Below are 23,034 nucleotides of genomic sequence, written 5' to 3'. Positions count from 1 at the left end.
GAAGTGAGCAGATTTTCATTAGGTTTCAGAAAACCCATTGTAGAGTTGTGTGAGCAATTTATGTTTTCAATAAAAAAAGAAATTATGAAGTAAAATTCCATTAATCTTCAAGTAGAGGAGCTTTATGTTCATGTAATTCCATGCTAAATAAAACCAACCCTTCATTAATTTCATGGATATTCTCTGCCATGTTTACAGATGCTGAACTTAATCAGGTTGTTTTTACTAACTTTTCAATATATTGGTGCGTAAATAGGGTGTAGATAACCAATAAATCCAGAGAATTTAATGAAAGCAATCCCCTAATTCTTTATAACATTCAACAATAATTAGTATATATATCACTTATACTATGAAAGAACAAGCATTCTTCCTAAATAGCACAAGTTTACTTTACTATCTTACCAGAAATGCTAATCATATTTTTATACTTCATTCTAACCTAAAAAAACTTCTTGCACAAATACTTTTGCTCTCTGATGACAACATATAAAATACCATCTCTCTTTTGCCACAGTGGGAAACAGTACTGCCCCAATACCTATAATTTCATAATAATGCCAAAAGCAATTAGGACTCCACAGTACTCACAGATAAAGAAAAGGAAATATTTTGACAGAGACAGTAGAGACCACAACAAATAAAGCACTTCAAGGAACCAGAAATATCTATCCTCTACTCAGTAAAAATCTTTTGTTAGTTTGACAAATCTACCTCATAAGTGAATGTATGGGAATGCAGGAGTGTTCAGTGTCTGGGACAAATTAAAAGCCAGAATTCTGAATTTCAGAAGTTATTTTGCAAGTTATTTTGCAGCTGCTATAGAAGTAAAAGTCCTTAGCAAATTCCAGCAGTGGGCTACCAAGTGGACAACAGGATCTGAGATAGGTGAGAGTTTCATCCATGAAGAAACAATGAGGTAAACTGAGAGTTTTACTAACAAAAAAAAATACTTACACAATCACAAATAGTCTTCAGGAACAACCTAGTTATAGCTTCAAAGTCAGACAATGACAGTAGCACACAATGCAAACTTGTCCAGTTATGACAGTATAACAGTACTTGTAATATAACAGTACTTGTAATATAATACTAATAACAACACCACTTGGGTGGGGGAGGGGGCATCCAATGGTAAAATAAAAAAGTAAATTAGATTGGAAGGAGAAATATGCTTTATTTTCTCCCATTGGGAATTATGATCCCTGTCATCCTACAAACAGCATTTGGACTCAACCTTACATTTTAATTGATATTTCTGAATTGCGTATTTTTCAGAAACTCGCAGTAAATAAATAAATACACAAAAACTTTGCTCTGGATTTTGTGAACCTATTTATAAAGTAGCTTAACTGTTGGTTTGCCCTACCAGGCTCTGAGAATGTATATTCAGTTCTTTCCTCTGCTTGAACAACTGAACATACACCCTGAAGGAAACTGTTCTCACCCTTAGATATCATCATTGATGTTGCAGTAATTGGAATGTGTCATAATATTTAGATCCATGTAATAGATTCAAGTAATTATTCAGATAGGAAAAAACCACACCATACTGTAAAAGACTTCTTAGAAAAAAAATCACATATTTGATTTGAACTCTACTTCCTCTGAACTGTCCCATGTATTAGGCTGTAAAGTTTGACTTTTTCCTGTTTTCTGGCTCAGGGAATACTTTCAGAGGTCACAGCAATTGAAGCAGCATGACAAAGGAGACTGACAGAGACCTTCCCTCTATCCTCTCCTCACATCATTATCTTCAGCCCCAGACATGCTTATACAACTGTGAGGATCTAGTAAATATAGTGCTCTTTTTCATTACCATTATGTGCTCTCTGTGTGTTTATAAGTCATTACTTGCTAAAGGGTAAAAGAATAATTGTTTGTAAGCATGATAAGGTAGGAAAGGCAAAATGATGACCTAGATAAAGGGCATGTCAAACACTCAAACCTAGTAACAAGGGCACAGGCTGTAAAGAAACTACTACTCTGTTGCTTATTTCCTATTTGCTTTCAAAAATGTTATGTTTTTATATGTCTCTGAATGTGTTCTGTCACACACTACTAGGAAGAGTTTTTACCTGAACCTGTCATGTGAGCCCTATAATGAGCCCCTCTCATTATTTCTGCTAGGGATTTTGTTTTTCAGAATATTTTTTGTTAAAAATGGGCTACTAATTGGCAAAATGCCATACATACACGTTTGAGGTCTGCCAGACACGACAGAATGATGTGTTTCTCAGTAATGTAGTTTATAGCATATACAGACTTTCAGAACAAGCACAGTGCACATCACAGACACCTTAATTAGGTAGTAAAATTTAATCTGTTTATATGCAAATGCAATCCTACATGCCATGATACCCAAAAATATACAGATGTACAGGTTTACAGGAGGAGTGACTAATTTGTGGTTAGTGCAGATGCAACATTACTTGCCTTCTCAGCACAGCAATATTAAAACACCTGCTGCATGAAGGATGATGCAGCCTAAAGTTCACCAGCAGCCTTACACTGTGAGCAGTTACAAATTGCTTTTCTTGTTAATTTGTTTGCACAAACTTTTAATTGCACACATACCATGCTCCACAAAATTCCACAGGTCCTTGAAGCATCACTACATCTGAATGGTTTCAAAACAACATGTTAGTTTATTAGGGGAATCAAGCTGTTCTGAGTCTCAAAAGGGCACAAGGAAAATGCATGACATCTAGCAGACTGTATTGCTGCAGAAGGGCACCTACTGAGAAAGCCAGCAATAATTGAACCATCTTTTTGACAAAGGAAAAAAGCATAAAACAGTCTAATCCTTAATGTTCTACATATGCTAAACCATCCCCAAAAGCTTGGATGCACTAACACAAGTATAGCTGCAAATGCCAAAATGCCATTAAAAAAAAAAAAAAAGAAAAGAAAAAAGCAAGCTGTGGTTGGTATTTTAAATTTGCAAATATGCATGCAGTTTACATGGGGATTATTTTCTTTGGGTAGTTCTTCTGAAATTTCATTTTTGCCCTGAAGAGGGAGACTCAAAACAAACTAATCTGAAGGTGGAGAAGACCATGCTTGAATACACAGTGTGTAGATTTGACTGAAAAATAGCTTAGCTACACAATCAACATTTATGGGGTAGATAACTCAAAATTATTTTTAAGAACAGCCCTGCTAAAAAGATAGTAATTCCAGAAGTAAATATTCATGCGATTTATATAGTTATATCTTGACTATATTAAAGGTATCATAAAGGTATCATAAAGGAATCATAATACTTCATTAACACTGAATAAATCCTATCATTTACCATTGTATACTCAGTTCTTGTGATCTTTGAAAAATATTATAATGAATAATAATTTTAAAGCCTTATTTTAAATTTTGGGTACGCTGAATACTGTTTTAATCACCTTTAACAGCTGCTAGAACAAAGACATTATATCATTATCTTTCTTATGTGAGTACCCCAGTGTGCTACCACAGATGTTCAGCTCTCAGGGATTGATTTAAAGCCTGGAAGTCCAGGAGGACACAGGCAAGTATCATTACCTTTCAAAGGCATCATTTCCTCAAAGAACCCACTCAAAAGCATATTTTAAACACAGTGGGAAAGATTCTAAACTGTCAGAGATGTATCATTAGAACTACAATGACAACTTAGGCTAGAAAATGTCGCCTGTCATTGAAGGCCTGGTTGAAGGATAAATTAGTTTTAAAAAGGTAATTAAAATAGGCTTTTCCAAAAGGAATGTCTGGCCTAAACACTTTGACTGCACATTTTCATCATGGCCTATTCAGAAGTAATGTATCTTTTTGATGTTATGCCTTTCAAGTACACAGAAATAGAAAAATTTGGCAATGGCATAAAAATCGAAATGCGTTCCATAAGACAAACACAATGGAAACTATAATCTTTTGATAAAGGGAATGCCTAGGGCAGCCACAATAAAACAACAGCACATGCGAAATTCCCACGCTGTACAAACAAACATCCTGCATCTGTAGTGCTCTGTGAGACATCACCTCTGGCAGGAACATTAAAAAGCTGTTGCTTAAATGCCAGCTCTGTGCTGAGACTTGCTGTTGGAAAGACAGAGAGGGTGAGGGATGCTGGGAGAGGGGGATTTTCAGTCTCAGTGCAAGCCTTAGCCATTGCAGCAACCACACCAACTCGACTCTTCCTCACAGGGGATCAGATTCCTGAGGATGCCTGGGCTGGTCTAGCAGAAGTTGAGCCAAACATCCTCCCTATTGCCCACAGGCTACACAGCAAAGAGCACAACACAGGAACAATTGTCCAAGGGCAGTTCACTTCAAGAAGTTATCATGAACTCCGTCGCAGAGTAGAAAAATTTCCTCTAATCTGAGAGAAAATTTCAACAAGTGTAGGAGGCTTCACAGTATTTAGTGAGATTGTGAAAAAAACACCTATTAATGGCTAATATTTATTTATAATTTTAGCACTTTATTATATAGGAATATCTAAAGAAAAATCTTACATGAAAAATAAGCTGCATCTTACTTTCAGTCTTAGAAAACAGCCTTGTTTTACTTTTGGATCCCATGAGAAAAAAACCCTAGGACTTCTTCTCTTCAAAGACAGAAATACCTTTTGGAAAGAACTAAAACTCCATGTCAGTTTAGAAAGGGGCAAGCCCCTGTCACTACATCTGCTCTGCAGACATTTTTCTGTTTGGGTTTTGGTTTGTTTTCTTTTTTTCCCCTCTTGTACAAGGCAGCATAAAAAGGATTCGTCATGAGGAATCACTGTGATTTTCACTGCAAGGACTAAATGTGATTTTCCTTAAATACATCTGAAGGAGAAAAAAGTCACGAACAAACTTCAGAATTATTAGGTTTTTGGAAGATCATAATGAGTAACTTTGATAGAAATTATAAAAAGAACATATGAAAGCTATTCTAGAAATCATTATATTCTGCTACAGTCATACCTACAATTTGAAGCAGAAAAGAAAGGTAAAAAGGTAAATAAACACATATATAACTACATAATGCATATGTATGTGTACCTAAAGATTATATTGAATGTTAAGGTGTGTATAACAAGGTAGTAATTTCTAGTATGTTTAAAAGGAATTATTTCCATTGACTGGCAGCAGGACAAAAACGTTTAGGGTACTTGTGTTAATCACTAGAGACTTTTTCCTAACCTTATTCAGTTATGGACAACCTCACACTTGTTTTGGCCTATGATGATTCAAGTTTGCATAATCATTTTTTGTACATCCCAAGTCCGCTATTTTCTGTTACAGTCACAGTAGCCCTTGGGATTCTCAGCCCTGGGATGCACTTCTTCAGTGTGTGATGCCTCTGGTCAAAAGCAAGGGGTTTGCATTCCACTAGTGGTGTGCACCTTGCAATTAATAATTCCTAAATCTTGAATATATCCATCAATCATTGTACTATGAAAAGTCATATAATAATTTTTTATGTAAAAATATTGTGAAAAATAGAGGTGTAAAAAAAACCCTGTGTAGGATAAAGACTCTGTTAGTTCTTCTTTGAAGTAAGTTCAGAAGAAGACTATCATATATGTTAGATCAGATCTTGTTATATTCCATCTCTATTTAGCTATTTTCAACAGGTTGCAGTTGCAGACATTATAAATGTCTAGTACAAATGAATTGTTGTGATGACAGATAATGTTTTTTACAATGACTAGAAGCACTTGGCTGATTTAAAGGTGAGATCAAAGCTTGCTCTTCCTAGGATGTGAAAGGGTATATTTTCTGTACTGAAGAAGTAATTCTATTATTATGTGACACTGTATTAGGGAAGAGTCATTTTACATTTAAGTCCACCTAGGAAAGCAATCCTAAACATTGCTAGCAGTCATGTAACTTGAGTTAGTACAGTATACTAGAAACATGTTACAGGTTACAATAAGGCAAAGATATAACTCTACAGTAGCACAAAATACCAAAAGATGGCAACTGAAAGAAAAGATGCAGTAATTTGACCCAACCATATATGAATAAGCTGTGCAGATTGCTCCAGTTACCAGTGAAATTCTCTGTGCAGGAGTGATTATATCCATGTAAATTAGTGCACAGACAAAAAAGGAACTGATTTGGAGCTGATGACCTGGCCCCTCTCAACAAGTTTCATTACATAAACTAATGTTTCATTACATAAATTTATTGTATTTTAATGTATTGAATATGTTCAAAAAACATTTTGAATGTATAAACAGACCAGTCAGTCTCACGTTGTTATTGGGGAGCCAAACTGAGCAAAAGGCTTATCAGTAACAGTAAAAGTGGAATTCACATTGCATTTTCTACCTAGGAACAATGCCCTCAATTCATACTGGTGACAGGGACAGTACTGAGACATTCACTCACTTAAGCAATTTTCTTACTTAACCTTCTATTTTCAGCCTTCCCCAGTTTTGGACTGACAATTCCTAAATTTGCAAAAACCTCGTAAGAAAAAATATTTAATTTAGACAACAGAAGGATAACTAAATTCAAGCTTTCAGTAGAGATTCAAAGATTATCTCCAGTATTTCCATGTACTTGGCATCACTCCTTATATTTGTTTTATGATTAATTTCTCTTAATACATTGAAATCTATAATTCTCATCTCTACTGCATTGTCTTTATATACCACCTTAATTCAATATCTGTTAAAGTCCTTCTTCTGCAAATTTACAATGATGTGCTGTATGAGTTTTAATGCCAACCAATTTCCATGTTGCTGTATATGAAAATTCATTGTAGGAGGCTAATGCAGGAAAATATTCTTGGACCTTGAAAACAGTGAATGCTAAATACTGATTATTTCATTTCTTTCTAACTGACTTCTTATGGACTTCTTCCTATTTCTAGCTCTTCTTACACCAGAATTTTAAAAAGCAGTACTGTTCAACACTTCTAATATTCCCATTAAATATACTGAACTGAAGAACTGAATCTTTACTGTCCTCACAAAACTCTTTCTTTTTAAATACAGTTTACTTTTTCTTTCCTTTGGCTTTCAGAATCCTCTATTTAATATTTCTAGACTTCTTCTCAATCCCTGTTCCTTTATTTGTCAAGCATTGACTTGTTTTTTGCTTTTTTAATTATAATTTATAATTATCTGCTGCAACAGTCTTATCTGTATCATAAGCACTAAGGGAAAACCTTAAATCTTTGGTCATCTTATTTCCTTTATTTTCTGTCATCTTATTAAAACAACATTTAGCCATGTGCTCCTACATTACTCTCTTTTATTTCTATTCTAAACTCACATTGTATTATCAACTATTTGCACAAAAATAACACTTTGAAAGATCTGGTTGTATACAAGAGCTACATAATCACAGAATTAACTTTATCATCTTTTGTTAGTTTTAACTACAGATGTTAAAAAGAAGCAAAGTGCAGACCACAAAGAAACTACACCCGTAGTTGGAACTGTATAAAAAAAAGGAATGTTTCAAAATTCATATGAAATATTTAGCAAAGAGGAATGTGGTAACAAATCGGGTAGATCAGAGAGACAATGTATATTCATTCAGAGGGCTCTGGCTTGTGAGGAAGAAAAGGGTGTGTTTTTTTAATACTCCCCAACATTAAGCTACTGGTATGGTCAGGGAGAGTCACTTCACTTCCCTGGGCTTCTGTCTTCTTCCTGCCTTTGCCCTGTCTATACAGATTGTAAATTCTTGGCATGGCTTCATATCAGAGATGGGATAAAAATCTCTGAGTATCTAGATATTATTATTTACAGATGTTAATAGACTATAAAAGAACAGATTTTCTAATATTCACACTGAATTAACTCAAATTATTTATTTATTTATTGATAAAATTAGCTTCTAATTCCTTTTAGAGCTAGATAAATTCTAGTTTTAATCTACCTAGAAAATATAGTTATAAAGAAGACAAAGAGATCTCCAATTGCAAGCTTTTATCCATTTCCTAAAATCTAAATATTGGCGAAAACAACTCCTTTTTCAGTTTAAAACTTTCCTTGATAGCTTTGCTTGCAAGAAATATGCTTTAGTCATTTAACACAATATGTGATGATTTAAATACATACCAAATTAGATATTAAAAGCACAAAAAGCATAGTTCTATAGGCAAAGTTTTACTTGCAAATATAAGTAAGAAAGTGGAAAGAAGATAAGAAAGCAAACAAAAAAACCTACCTTTGTCAACTTGGTGTGCACATTTGCAATCCTAAAAGTATTTCTCTGGAACATTTAAAATCTCAGAAGTAATGCAGAAACTGTTTAGAATAAACTAGTTGGTGACAATATGAAACCAACCAGGTATATTTTCCCTTCTTGATTTTACTGGAACTGGCCAAAGGATCATCTATGACTGACAGTTAAAAGGAAATTTTTTCCACAGTGGAATAAAGTGGAGCAATATGAATTTCAGAAGTGCTCTGCTTTGACATCAGCACTATTTATATTATTGGATAGTTATAAAGAAGGCATTAAAAAAATTCTTCTCCTCTCCAACAACAAGCAACAGTCAGTGACATTGTAAAAAAAAATAAAAAGAGCAAAAGAAAAACCAAGCTTAGCTTAACGTTTCATAAAAATGCTCCAAAAAACATAAGAGGAGAATTTCATATATTTCTGGAATAAATATTTGACTTAACACTGTTTGTAGGCATGTGGCCTGGCATACTAAATTAAATTTTAATTTAAAACATATTATGATATAATTTCATAAAAATTGACATTGAATTTATCCATAATAATAAACATACCAATGTTTGCTGCATCAAGAATTTGTGGTGTCTCTGTTGGCAATTTCTGAAGTGTCTGTTCACCATCTGTCTTCTCTGGTGAGCTGTTGCATCGAGACTGCTCTTGGTCTTCATCTTGAGCAACAAATGAAATTACTCCTAAAACAAATAGATACCAGGTGTTATATTATCCAGGCATTAGCTTTAAAAAAAAGAGACTGCCAGACATGTACAAGTATTTCCTCAGTTCAGAACTAATAAAAAAATGAAGTAAAACTTTTACTCCAGGTGTCAGCCATACAATTATAATTTATGGTATTTAAAAATACATCTTGAGTGAGTACAAGGAAATTCATCATTTCTTCTCCCAAAAGTGCTTTTCTACTTACCTGAACAGATCTGTAACGAGTACCTGGAAAAAATCAGTAATAAGAAATACAAGAACACCCACTCCATAAATATTATAAAATATATTGGTCAATAACATTACTTTTTTTCCAGTTCAATTTTCTATGCATAGTCTTGATTCTTTCTGGGTTTTTTTTGTTTGTTTGTTTGTTTGTTTGTTTGTTTAATCAGAGTGTCTCATTCTAATGCTATAAGACAATGAATGGAATAGCTAGAATATTCCTGTGGATCTGGTTTTGTATTGTATGTTAAGTTGTAATCAAGTATTTCAGGAAGACAAAATACAGAGAGACTGTAAAACCAGGATTTTCAAAGTTGCCACTTGTTTAAAGTGTCTTATTACAGGTTTGAGAATGGAACTTTTAAAATTTGAAATGGACAATTGATATGAGAGTCACAGAACAACTGGATTTGAAAACACCTACATCCCATGGTGGTTTTTGTTTCTCCAGCTTTGGGTGGGATGGATGTGTGCCAACAGATCACATGGCAGAGAGGATGTGCTGTGCTCCCTGAGAAGCTGAATTTAGCACCTTTTTAGCTAATGGAACAGCTGAAGCTGAACAGCAAGGCTCAGGTGGGACCTGGGAAGGGAGCAGCAGTGAGGGCAGACACGGCACCACACAGGTCACAACACCTGGCTCAGGAAGCTGCTGTGACTTTGGCAGCCAGGACCTGATCGAGCCTTCTGAACATACACCTGTGCACACCAGTCTCATTTACAGTTCTTGAGGATTAACTTTTTTCTCCCCAGACTTCTGAAAAAAAGCTGCATGGAACTAGATGATCTTTAAGGTCCCTTCCAATCCAAACCATTCCATGACTCTTTTCATTTTAGGAGGGTTCAACCTTAATCAAATGGCCTCATGATTCCTTTTGATAGTAACACCATGCCAGAATAATGTTACTCTTAGAAAAAAAAGGCAAATAGAACATAACTGAAGTCAAATGTTACCAAGAAGGCTTGAAAAACACAAAATTTGTCCATGATACTCTCTCTGGTAGCAATTTCAAAAAAACAAACACTGACAAATTATTTCTGCTAAGAACGATTGAATTACATAATTACAGGGGAGAATCTCTTTTTCTTTGAGAGACAGCAACTGGGTAGCACAGACATATACATCAAAGTTGGGAACAAAACGAAAAAGTAGAAATAGGTTTGTATTTAAATCCAGAGGAACTATATAAGTTTAAATTTAAAAACATTAGAATTCCAGACTTTCTTCTGTTAAGAAAACTCTATAAAAATACAAATAAATGAATCTAAGAATAAAATAAAAAATAATTAAAACTAAACCAAAGTATTTTAAATGAAAAAGATATACAAATTGCTAAAATTACTCCTAGTATATAAGCCAGAAATTGGGTCCAAATAGGTAGAAGAATGATTGTAATTTGAGGAAATTATTGAATTATTTTTTTTTAATCTTGAAAGATAAGGTAGATGTGTAAGAAGAATTAAAAAAAATATGGAAATCTCAGGGGAATGAATTCTGAAGAAAATACTCAAGGTATTGATGTAAGAGGACATATTTAATGGCACTAACAGCTAGTGGATCTTAGGATAAATACTGACTAGTAAATCTGACTTTATGTCTCAATATATAATCCTAGTATTATTTTGGTCGATTGAAGCACAATATTAGAAGAGAAAAGCAAAGTGCAAGAGAGAATTCATTAATTTTAAATATCATCCTTACCATCAATATGCTTGAAAGATATGAACAATTATAAGAAGCTGAGTAAAAAAATGCAAAATTATAGCTTTAAAGTTGATAAAAAAGACTTGACTAAATGCTGAAAATCAGTACATTCATAAAGACTTCTTACAGTAAATAGTATTTTGTTAGAGTTCATTTTAAAATTTTTGAATTTTTTCCTTATAGTTCTTCCTTGCTGTGAGAATGGAGGATTTTCTTTACCAATTGTCTGTATTTCAGAATCATGTACTGTGCATATGTGTGTGGGGGGGAGAAAGAGGGGCAGAACATGAGTGATCAGAGTTTTAAGTAAGGAAACAGTAAAACAAACAGTACTTTTTTTCCCCTGCCCTGCTCTCAAAAGCATCAAAGTAATAGACTGAGCCACTCTGAATAATTACTTTTTATTTGCAGCAAATATTGGAATGCTTGAAAAGTTCCAAAAGCGTAAATCGCTAATGCTCAAGAATATTCCAAGAGCGCGTAGAAGAACTATGGTAACTAAAAACTACTTGAACTGCTAAACTGCTGTCCTGATAATCCAGCAGTGGCATGATCAAAAAATCAGTGAAGAATTGCAGTACAATCGCTGACACTCAATTTTCCTTCTTTATGGGAAACAGATCTCAAACAAACAGAATTAATAGCAATGAGGTTATATTCTTGATCGATAAAGGTGACTGAATCGATGTAGTGAATTCAGATCTCTGCAGGGCTCTCAATTAAATCTGTCAAAGTATTTCAATAAAGAATAATGAGTTTTACTACAGATGGCATACAGTTTATAACTCAGTTTATCTGCTTAATCTTAAAATATTCATAAATCGTCTTTCATAATTTTTCATGGGCACCAAAGTATCTACCACTGGCTCAAAGCTATTTGAATTTTTTATTAGGGAAAAAAAAAAATCATTGTTGGCAAGAACTGCAAATAACAAAAGAAAGAAGTGTATTAATTTCCAGTCAAATACAAAATGCAGAATCCTTATCAGTGAGGACAGTACATAGTCTATAAATTGAGTCTATAAATTAATGCAAAATATTTTCCTAGGAAGTATTCCTAAGCAGAATACTCTCCTGGTTTGAGAGTTAATAGTGCAACCCAGTGAGCACTAGTGGAGATCAAGATAGCAGATGATACATAAATATATTAATTTATTCAAATTATGGGCTACAAAAATATTCCCGTCAAAAGATGTTTTGCAGGATGGGATAAAAGAGTTTTATACAATGAAGAAGAATAAAAAGTACTTCGTGCTCTATAAAGTAATAAATAATACACTGAAAATGTGTAGAAAATGCATCAAAAATGAAAGATTTAAAATAACAAATAAAAAAAGCAAATTTACATTTTTTTCATAAGGTTCTGCTGAACTTGGCTTTTGTGTTATGAAAAGGCTTTGACACAGGAAGTTCTGGTCTTTCCACTGTGAATCCCCCCCTGTCATCCTACAGAACCGCTGTTGCTTACACTGACTTCATCAAAGGCAGTGGTATCTCCTGTTTCCTTACTGACGCTACAAAACAACCAATAAATGATCATTTGTTCATGCACAGCTGTCCACAGACATTTGGGGTTTCTTCTTGTATTGAGTTGCTCAGTTGTGACTCCTATGTCACACATTACACAGCAATGTAACTTGCCAAAATGTCAGGGCTGACAATTTTCGAAGGGTACACTCCAAGTCAAACAAAACTTCTTGTATCCCAGAGATACAATTCCCACTGATTCAAGTGGCCACAGAATTATGCCCTCATCAACTATTTTAGAAAACAACATTTCTCAGCTGTCCTTTAGCATATATATAAGACACTAAACTTGCACATAAAGGATACTAATTTTGTGGAAGTAATAATACAAGTATTCCCAGAATTATACTGAAAATGAAAAATTAAAATTTACATAGATCGCGGAGTTTTTCTTTTTGCTGATACATCATTCCATTAAAAGCTTTCTTGGTCAAAACATCATTGCAAATTTCCTAGCTTTCCTATCCAGTGTTTAAACATTTCATATAACTACAGGCCGTGTATTAATATCAAAGCTTTGTTTTATATTGCTTGAGATAAGATGCATCCCTTTAAAAGGAGGCAGGCTGATTTATTTCCCAATAAAATTGTAATTGCAACACAACATGTTAGACTGACTCATTGGCTATATACTACAATACTCCATCCATGAATACAATTAAGAAAGCAAGAAATATTCAATGTTTTCCTTTCTGTATAATTTAAATGGAGTATTTGAAATATATGTGTTGTACATGATTATTTTCTGCTGCAGAGAGATGATAAAAGTCCACAATACCCCAATATTTTAACTGGAAACAAGAACAGAAGGCTATATCATCACACAAATCTGAAAAGATATAGAAATGTTTGGGCTTGTGGTTTAAATATACCAATATGAACTTAATAAAGTCTTGGGAGTAGGATGAGGTTTTTTATCTTTTCCTGTTTTGTTGGTTTTGCTGTATGTTTTTTTCTTTTTCTAGCCAGCAAAATCTATGCATAGTTGCTGCCATAAAAAAGTTCCACAGAAGATATAAGATAAACAAAAAGATGAGTGTAATCTATGTATGTTATAGCTTTGGCCAATTTGTCTTTTTGCAGTTTTCTACTGACAAAAAATGATATTTACTGTGGGTTAGAACAAACTTTAAAATCTCTATTTTGCATAGGAAAACCTCTACAATGAGAGATATAAATTCTAAAGACTTTCTATGAATTCTACTTACTACTTGTTGGTATACTGGGATAATGAATTGTTCCCTGCATCAATGAAAAAAATTCAGAATCAGCTCTAAGGCTCACACCTAGGAGAAAAGAGTAAGTGGCAAATCCCGCTGTCAACTATGATTCATAAACTGGTTTTTTAGCACTTAATAAAGAGGTGAATTGTTTTATTTACAATTCTCACTGTCTCTTCTTAATATGCCAAAGAAACTACAATATGAAAGGGCTCAGGAGCATGTAGCTCCAACAGCACTAGGATAGGTGGAAAATGTATGCCACGAATCATCCTGCCAGGTGGTGGCATATATGAACAGAGGGGCTCTCCCTCAGTGAAATCCAGTGATTCAGCAGAACCATTCAGGGTAATCAAGCAACCAGAAGAGCATTCTGACTTTGTCATTATTACCAGTAAATTAAACTCAATTTGTCAGGGTGTCACAGGTGAAGAGGAAGTGCTCAAAGCAAAGGTCCAGGCAGGTGCTGAAAATACAGCAAAAGCTACAAGAAACTACAGAGATGCTCTTCCTCCCTCATGTGTTTTTTATGATTCCATTGAAATTAGAGGGATCAGTAGATCAATTTGCAGAATTCCAGCAAACAAAGAAATGGACAATATTTTATTCTTTTTTAACACTGGTGTTTAAAAGAAAATATTGTTAAACAAACAAGTTCAATTCACTCATTTACAGGCCAGACTGTATTGGCATGATCTTCACCATCTCACTGAAATTGTCCTACAGCTGCATCTCACAGGCCATGGCCTGGAACATTCTGCCCTTTTTCCTCAGTCTAAGCTTCAAAAGCTCCAACTAGCATGGAAAATCACGGTCTACTAAATATAGGTGTAGTTAAAAAACTAATGAAAGGTGATACATCAAATTAAAAATAGCCTTTCCAAAAGCTAGATTTTTTTTTTATGGATAAAAGGGCGCTGACTATAACAAGTGTGTAGTTTTTCTACATAAGACATACTCAAGCATTATGAGCTATTCTGGAAAAATTCTGATCTATTCTGTGGAAAGCAGAAATAAAAATTTGATAAAAGATAAAGCAACCTGCAGAAGATGCTTTATCAAGCCTAAAGGAAATTGCTCTATTACTTAGAAAAGAGATTGCTAAAGAATTTTACCTAATGACAGAATCTTGTGTGAGGTGTTTATTAGCTACAATTTCTGTGTTAAAGCTGTCATACAGCTACAAACCAGCTGAAGCATATAATATTAGCCATTTATTGGAATTCTTCCAAATGGACTTTTGAAAAGAACTGGGCCCACTTTTAGCTTAGCAACCATAAAACAGCAAGACAGAGAGCAAAAGAAGCATAATTTTGCAGCTATATAATTTTACAGCTAAAAGGACTTTGAAAAATGCAGACCATTTGCTCAATACAACTTACACAGAAAAAGTTCTTTTATTAGAATTGATTTTAATATGACAAAAATAGTACTAGAACACTAAGTCTACAAAGTTTTATACTTATAAGTTAGGAAGTTCTAAACTTGAAATTATCCACTGGCACTATGACAGTCTTCAACTAGACATCTAAATAGTTGTTCTTTTTTCCTTGCAGGATAAAGTCTACTCACTCTGCGGATAGCTTTTGAGAATTGCTTTTTATTTTTAATCATTCAGAATGTTGGCCCCATGGATTATTTACTTCCTTCTAAACAAATTCACCAAGCTGAATAAAGAATACATTTCTTGGGGGTAAAAAAAAAACAGTTATACTTTGCCTGTAGCATTTTGAACCTACAAAGGACTAAGATTGCTGAATCCTAACTAATTCCCACTTGGATCACTTACATCTAATCTGGGTTCCTCAAGCTTCAGGCTGGCTGTTGAAAAGTCCTGAAAGTGCCAAAAATGCATATATACATATATTTTTTTTTTTTCAATCAGCTTTGACACTATAGTTTCACAGGACCTGAAAATTCTGCTTTGGAGAACAAACATGACTTCCCTGACTTGCACAGTGTAAAGCAGACAGACTTCCATTCTCCTTTAAGTCACAAAGTAAGCACTTCCTAACATGTTACCTTAGATAAGACAACTGGTAGTTAGGTTTATTTCAAACCTAACATCAGACAGCAAAATCAGCTGCTGCCTTTCAAAGCTGTGACAGTGGCCTCTCTCTTGCCTCCACCCCTCTTCCCTCTACAGCAGCTGAATGACTAGAGAATGCGCCCAAATTTCTGTGACATAACCAAAACTGTCTCTGCTCCAGAGGAAGAATGAACATGACTTCCTGAGGTAGTGATTAAAGCAAGCACTGAGCCAGGGAGTGGATTGTAGATAGCCAGGCCCTGTCCTTTTCAAAGCCTAACTTTAGCCTTCTATGAAGTTATTTTAAAGTGTAAAAATAAATGAACTTTTCTGAGAAAAAGAGCATGTTCCCAGCATTTGAACCAGTAACTTTTTGTCGGGTTAGAGAGACTGACTGTTCTCTCTTTTTTCACTCAGTGAACATATAATACTTTAAAACATAATGGAAACCATTGTAATAGAAGTCAGGGGAATGATGGAACATAGGAGATGTAGATCTGAACACGCCATCAATGTCCCTTTGAAGACATGGCTTTTATCACCTGGTATTAATTTACTGTATGATAGATCCCTTGGAGCCTCTTCTACTAAAACTTTCAGTATACATAAAAGAACTGGGGATTTTCTAAGGCAGAAGGAGAGACTATTCCTAAATCTTTAATGCTTAAAAAAAAAAGGCATAAGTTAAAATTAAGTGTATCCTCAATATTTCCTGCTGCACATTTTTGATGATCACAATTTCATTGAAAGCTGACTCCCATTCATATAAAGTGAATTTTTTCTCAGGGCTACAAATCAGGGCACTGAAGTCTTCCTATGGCACTAGGCCAAGCTTTGCTACGAGTATTAACTTCTTTGCACAAATCACCTGTGACTTGAAATGGCATTATTGCTTACATTTTACACATCAGACACTAAAACCAAAATGGCTAAAAGAGCAAAGTAGTTTGGCATCCTGAGGGACAAGATTTAATAGCTTTTTAATGCTGAGAAAACAGCTGTCATTAATCTCAATTGCCTAAGAAGGTAGAAGAACCAAGTGCTTGGAGTTAGGAACTCACAAAATCAAAACCATATATAGTAAGAATTTTGTATTAAGAGATTTATGCAGTCAGAAAACCTTTTGTTTAAGAAGGTGCTCAAATCTAGCTTTCCCGAGTGCTATTCATCTCCTTTAGGATGGTCTCTTCTGTTTCCATAATTCCTTCCCAAACTCTCTTGTACTGTGCTCTGCTGAGAGTTACTACAAGAGTTAACCCACGAGGAAGAGAAAGACTGATTGTACAGCCTCATTCTCAAGATTGTGCTTTTCATATTAGGAGGTAAAGAATGAAAACCATGGAATTGCAGAACTATTACTAAGCATTTAAAACTTTTTGAAATCTGAATTGTTAAAAGAATTATTTTCAGGACAAAACATTAACTATGATATCCTAACATAAGTAAATAAACCAAGCAAGAGTTTTGCTGTTGTATCATAAGAATACCATCATAAACATGGACAGACACAAATTAGGTACAATTAATTTTAGCTATCCCAAGCCTCCACACACACCTCAAAGAAGGAACTGAGTTCACTACATTTTGTTTATGTACTCTTGCCTTGTGATCAACAGATTGAACATTAATTAGGGAAAAAATCAAATTCTGGTCTCTGTCTTTAAATCTTTGGTTCTAGTAGTGCTAAAATAACTACAGGTATTCATCAGGTTTTGGAAAATTAAATTTAGACCCAAGAACTTGGTGATAATTCAAAATCATTACTTTCTATTGAGCCAACTTTCATGAGACCAATTAAATGCATAAGATTGTACATATGCTGGTAATTTTGAAGAACTCAACCACATATTTAGCAATAAGATACCTTTTAAAATAAAAATATGAGCCAGCTTAAAAACCAGTATCACCAGTAACTATAGCCTTACTTCCAGAAGAAAGGTTATGAAGAACAAATATAAGCATGGGATGTAAATAGATTTAATCTGCTAACTTAGAGATATTTTATATATTTGAGTTCTAAATTGTACCTTGAAAGGTTCCTCGTCTCCACGGAGATACGCTCAAAGTATAAGAAACTGTGTCATCTGCATTGCAAGTAAGAACAGGTGCACCACTCACCATTGAAAGATCTGAATATACCTGGTGAAGAGAATTCACAAAGAGGAAAAGTCATCAAAAGCAAGTTATTGTTGCAAGAACACTATAGACACAATATCCATTCTACTTGCTTTGAAAAGTAAGTATTCTATCAGTAAACCCTGGCCTTTATGGACATGAAAGAACACATAATGTAAGATACAGATCATATCAAGCACAAATTTTGAAGTCATTGCTCAATGCAATTAAAAGTATATTGCTCAGACCATGGAACTACTTACATATACATAGATCTGCACAGTCAGGGCCTTAATATTTTACATACTGTTTTTTAGAAGTATGACAAAGATATTCAGCAATAGTGATCCATCTAACCAGAGAGAGCAAAGCAAAATCTGAAGTGCCATTTTAACATCATTTGCTAGACCTCAAGGGATATTAAACTGTGCTTTTTGATATGTCACATTTCTTAAGTGACAAGCATATGTGACATACGTAGTAACTGTGAACAGTGAAAAGACCAATACAATTTTCATCTGCTGAATTTTAGATTTTGTAAACTATAAAGCTCACTGGAATAATATATGCTGAGAGTATTTTTTAATTGTCTCTCATTTCTTTCTCCCTTTTTACAGAGAGACTCTGTGATCAGCTGCTCATGGAAGAGGCATTGAAGTCTGAGGCATCACCAAACACAGCTGGTGATTCCCTGCTGGAGTCACTGGTGGTACAAACAGCAGCAGGTGAACTGTGTGAATGGTTCTGCTCATACCCTCTCTTCTGTTACCTCTGCCCCTGGGTGAAGCAAACTCCTGCTGAGGGACAGCATTTTAAATTGACACTGCAATTTCTGCACTCTGCTACAGGTGACAATTTTCCACTGAAGCATGGAGGCCTTTTAAAAAAATATCTTCAGGATATCATGTAGTACTGTAGCATGCTGCAATTCCTTATTACATTTTAAAAAATGGTCTCTGTGTTGTTTAGGTGAATTTTGAGCAGAATCACAAGTCAAATCAGAAAAGCTTGAATTTTTTTTTCCAGTTCAATTAGTCATTTCATTAATGACAACAGCTAGCCTGTCAAGCTTCCAACTGGAGACCTGCATTCTACAAAGATTTCTTTTGTAACAAAACCAGCATTAGATGCACAGATCGTAGTCATCCTACCAATAGTAACTTTTTTTAAAGTAAATATGTTTTCTTAATATTTTCTGTAGAAAAAAACCAATTCTTTAAGCATCTTGTCTTCTGATACAGACAATAATTGCTTATAACACATTCCCTCTCTGTGGCATTTATGTTAATATAATCCCTTGTTCAGGTGCTAGTACAATCTGGAACTTCTATTCCAAGTAACAGGGAAAAAAACTGTAAGGCAAAAATCTTCCTCTTCCCCAATAAATCTGCATTTCAAACTGAATATTCAAAGTCCAATAACCAGAAAGCACAGGAAAAGAGACTGCTTGTCAAGAGAAAAAAAAAAGGGGGGGGGCGGGAAAAGAAAAAAGAAAAAGAAGAAAAATAAAAAGGCTAAAAAAGAGACCAATGAAAAGTCTTGTTGAATTGGCAAATTGAAAAAAAAAACATTGAAAAATTCTTTAACTATTGTTAACATAGAGAAAGCGTAAGAAAGGAGGGGCTGTTACACACTGAAGATGGGGAAATTTAATTTAATAAAAGATAAGCAATGTTATTCATGATTCTACATTTATGGACTATTCCATTTCAGTTTACAAAGAATTTATACAAAAGTAAAGCTAAGTACCTAAAAATACAGCTAAGATAACAGAAATGACAGCAATTTATTAAGGATAGAAATAAGATTAGTTAAAATGAGATTTTTATTTAAGGAAAAAGTAACATGGAGACAGAACCAAAAGTAGGATAAATGTGATTAATTTAAATTGGCTCAAAAACACGAGTGGGGTAATACACTTTTCATCAAAGACTGGTCACACCTGACTAGTTTCTACCAAAAGATGTCAAAGTAAAAGGAACACTACTGGTATAGTTGACTGTAAACATTAAACACCTATGTATTGCCAATGAGTAAATATGGACTGGAAGTTTGATGATTTTCAGTCATTGAAGAGAAGTTTTGGGAACCTCTTCTGAGAACTAAACTAACAGAAGCTCATCTATTTTAAAATGAAGTTGTTAATCTTAAGGAAGTGACTGTATAACCAAATAGGAAAAGGTTGAGTGAAAGCAAGGAAGTAATTTTAGTACATACACAGCCACTGTTTCAGTGTTTGATCCACATGCCCATACCGAGACATGAAGGAATTCTCCCTTCCCTCCCCTGCATCACATTGAACCTTTTGGGTTCACTTAATCTTGTACATAACTGATGCTGACTGCAGTCTGCTGTCGCCTCTCCCACTGCAGTCATTAAACTCACTCGTATTCCCTATGGTGCTCACTGTTCCTACCGACACGAACACTCACCTTCTTATCATTAATGAATCACTCCCATTCATTTTGCAACCCTATTTGTCTCTACTACTGAAGTTACTCACACCTTAGCCAACCTCCAAACAGTGGTCACAACAATATTACTGCCTACTTCCAACATCTTGACAAGGTCTATGGTTGTAACTAGTTAGCTTTTATGTGTTCCTTAATTTGAACTTTGTCTTGCTCTAATGGCCATGTGATTTATCAGCTCTGTTACTGGGACTAATTAAGTGATCAGCCTCAGATGACAAATGGATACTAAAAGTGCATGCCCACACTTGCACATGCACACAAGGCAATTTATACTAATACCACAATTCATATCAAGAATCCTATTGAAAGAGAAGTGTTCACAGACATTTGAGATTCCAATATGACATAATGTTGTGTGACATCTGCCTGCTTAACAGTAGATATATTGCACATGTATTTATACAAAACCAATACATCCAAGAACACTCTGAAAGTGAAAAAGTTGGAGAATTTAAAAGTATACATAGGAAAAAGTCCAGGCGGATTTTTGTAACAATAACTTATTGCAAAGATTTTATAAATGTAGAGGAAAGCTTGGAGTGAAACAACAAAAACATACACTGAGCTTTAAGTCAACTTTCTTTTGAATATTAGAGAGATAGGTATTGCTTATTAGAATGCCTTTTTATGAGGACTGTATGTAAAAAAAAGACACAATTTTAGTGTCAGATGTAGCATTATATAATTGTATATCCTATAATAATCTACCATGTTCCCAAAGGTATCTTAATGTGCCTAACAAAACCTTCAATAGGTCATTATTGTCAGGCAAATACACTCTGAAGTAAGAAAATAGGGCATAAATTGGGGTACTGTTATCAACAACAAGAAAAATAACATTCAGATTTACAAGCTATCCAGAATGAGTCAAGATATGGAATTACTTCTACCAGTCAGTGGCACAGCCAGTCTGTTAGCCTTTGTCCTAATGTGCAAGGCTACTTGTCAAGACCTCTAACCTATTTCAAGAAAAAAATCTGACCTAAGACCTTACAATACCCTTAATTGATTAAACAATTTCATAACTAGCCATCACAAAAAACACCCGCCAACAACTACAGTTACTCTTAAATTCTGTAGGCCTTTGTATCATCCATTATTGCTATGAAAAATGCTTTTTCTTTAATGAAGCCTGTTACAGAAGTTCTGGTAGATAACGTGGAAGACAAAAGGATTGAAATTCAAAGGACAAACAAAAAAAGAAGGATTATGGAATACACAGATTTACTTGTGGTTAAAGAATATAAACTTGGTGACGTTCAGCAATCAGGTTTCTGGAGTTGCAAAAAATTTGTTCTCAGAAAAAATCAGATACATTAACAAACAAGACTTAGCCTGAACAGGGAAGACCATCATTAAAGTTTTATGAAACATAATTGTATTATTTTGAGGCATTTGTTACAAATACCCAACCTTCATGTCATTCTTTCACTGACGCCATAAAGATCCAAAATAGATATATAGACAAAAGAGAGATAAATGCATTTCATATTTTTTCATTATGCATTTATTCTACAATAGTTTCATAAATTACTAAGTTTGTATAACCTAATACCTGAAAGGTAATTTAACTGTGCCTTGAGATTCCTCTGGAGGGCTTACTTTAATGGTATCTACTTTGAACAGCATTGAGAAAAACAGTTGCATGGTTTTATATTTTTGTTGCAAAACCAAGCCTTGAAAGAATTAGGCACCTTTACAGCTGAATTTACTACCCAAGGTGTAATTAGAAGGAACCATCAACACATTAGACAATTATTTATTTATATCCAGCAGAGTCTTATATAAAAAAATATAAAAAAATGCATAAAAAATTTTGTCATGAGACTGACAGATTGAATTTTCATAGAAATGTTTTACACTGCATCCCCTTGTAGGATGATTTGAATCTAATTTTACAGACACTAACTCCATTTAAGTTGCAGTCACTAACCTTACATTAATTCAGCACCAGAGAAGGATAGGCTTTCTGGTTGATGTTATATGTGCACAAATTCTTTATGAATTCTGTTGTGATGTTCTTTTTCCTTTCCAGGAGTAAGTTAATCATGAGAAAGTCTATTTGTTGTAAGATCTCCTGGAACCAGCCACAAAGAACACAGTGGCAGTAGTTCCCTAAGGTTTAACACATCAATCAGTTTAAAAGAGACCATAAAAACATTCACATTTTTTCAAGGGATTTTATGGAAATTGTCTTTTTAATCATGGAAAGCTTTGTGGGCACTGGCACTGAAAGTGTTCTGCTTAGAATTTTTTGAGGTACAGTGATGGAGTCATGCATAGACCTCCACTGAATTCCAATGGCAGGTCTTCCCTCCCCAACTGTAGATACTCACTAATGGTTGCACAGACAATCAAACCACACACAAAAATTATTGCAGCCTCAGACATAAACCCTCTAAATATGATTGAAAAGGAAAAAGCATTATTCAGAGGGAAGAGAGCTTTCCTTATGCAGTAAAGACTTATTTCCCTTTTCCTCTTCTCAGACTTACTTTCACTTTAAATAGTCACTTTTGCAGTAGTACCCTCATTTTGATTTAGTCTGTTAGATAAATACAGCATATACTGAGAAACAGAGTAGCATACATACAATGTAATTTATTTTTTAATGACATGAGGTTTTTGTTAAGTTTATAGTTTAATATATGCAGTTATTAAAATGGAATAGTGAAGTTAAATTTATACCTCAAAGGCAAAATTACCCAAGTATTAATTCAGCTAAATTACTTATTGCTAGGGATTCATTGTGCAGTAAGTTGTTTATGGACATGCCCGTAAATTATTATGTTTGTCAGCTACTGGAACATCTCATACCATTCTTGATATAAGCTGAGTTTTATTACTTCATTAA

The 23,034-nt window shown here is 34.3% G+C and overlaps 1 protein-coding gene across 5 annotated transcripts in view; it reads right to left on the bottom strand.

Moving 5' to 3' along the window:
* CFAP47 (cilia and flagella associated protein 47) overlaps positions 1-23,034 on the bottom strand; it is a 275,959-nt gene that overhangs the window by 119,386 nt on the left and 133,539 nt on the right. For all 5 annotated transcript variants that reach the window (XR_001874104.1, XM_017811012.1, XM_017811014.1 and 2 more), the window contains 2 exons: positions 17,619-17,730; positions 8,723-8,860 (listed from right to left, as the gene is read on the bottom strand). Coding sequence is in view for 4 of the 5 variants with exons in the window: in XM_017811012.1 (XP_017666501.1) it covers positions 8,723-8,860; positions 17,619-17,730 (250 nt within the window). In the remaining variant the exon portion in view is untranslated. The remainder of the gene's footprint in view (positions 1-8,722; positions 8,861-17,618; positions 17,731-23,034) is intronic.

Source organism: Lepidothrix coronata, unplaced genomic scaffold, assembly GCF_001604755.1.
Source record: "Lepidothrix coronata isolate B3197 unplaced genomic scaffold, Lepidothrix_coronata-1.0 Scaffold30, whole genome shotgun sequence".
NCBI classification, from domain to species: domain Eukaryota; kingdom Metazoa; phylum Chordata; class Aves; order Passeriformes; family Pipridae; genus Lepidothrix; species Lepidothrix coronata.
Note: the sequence above shows the minus strand (reverse complement) of the source record. Positions and strands in the feature narration are given on the sequence as shown.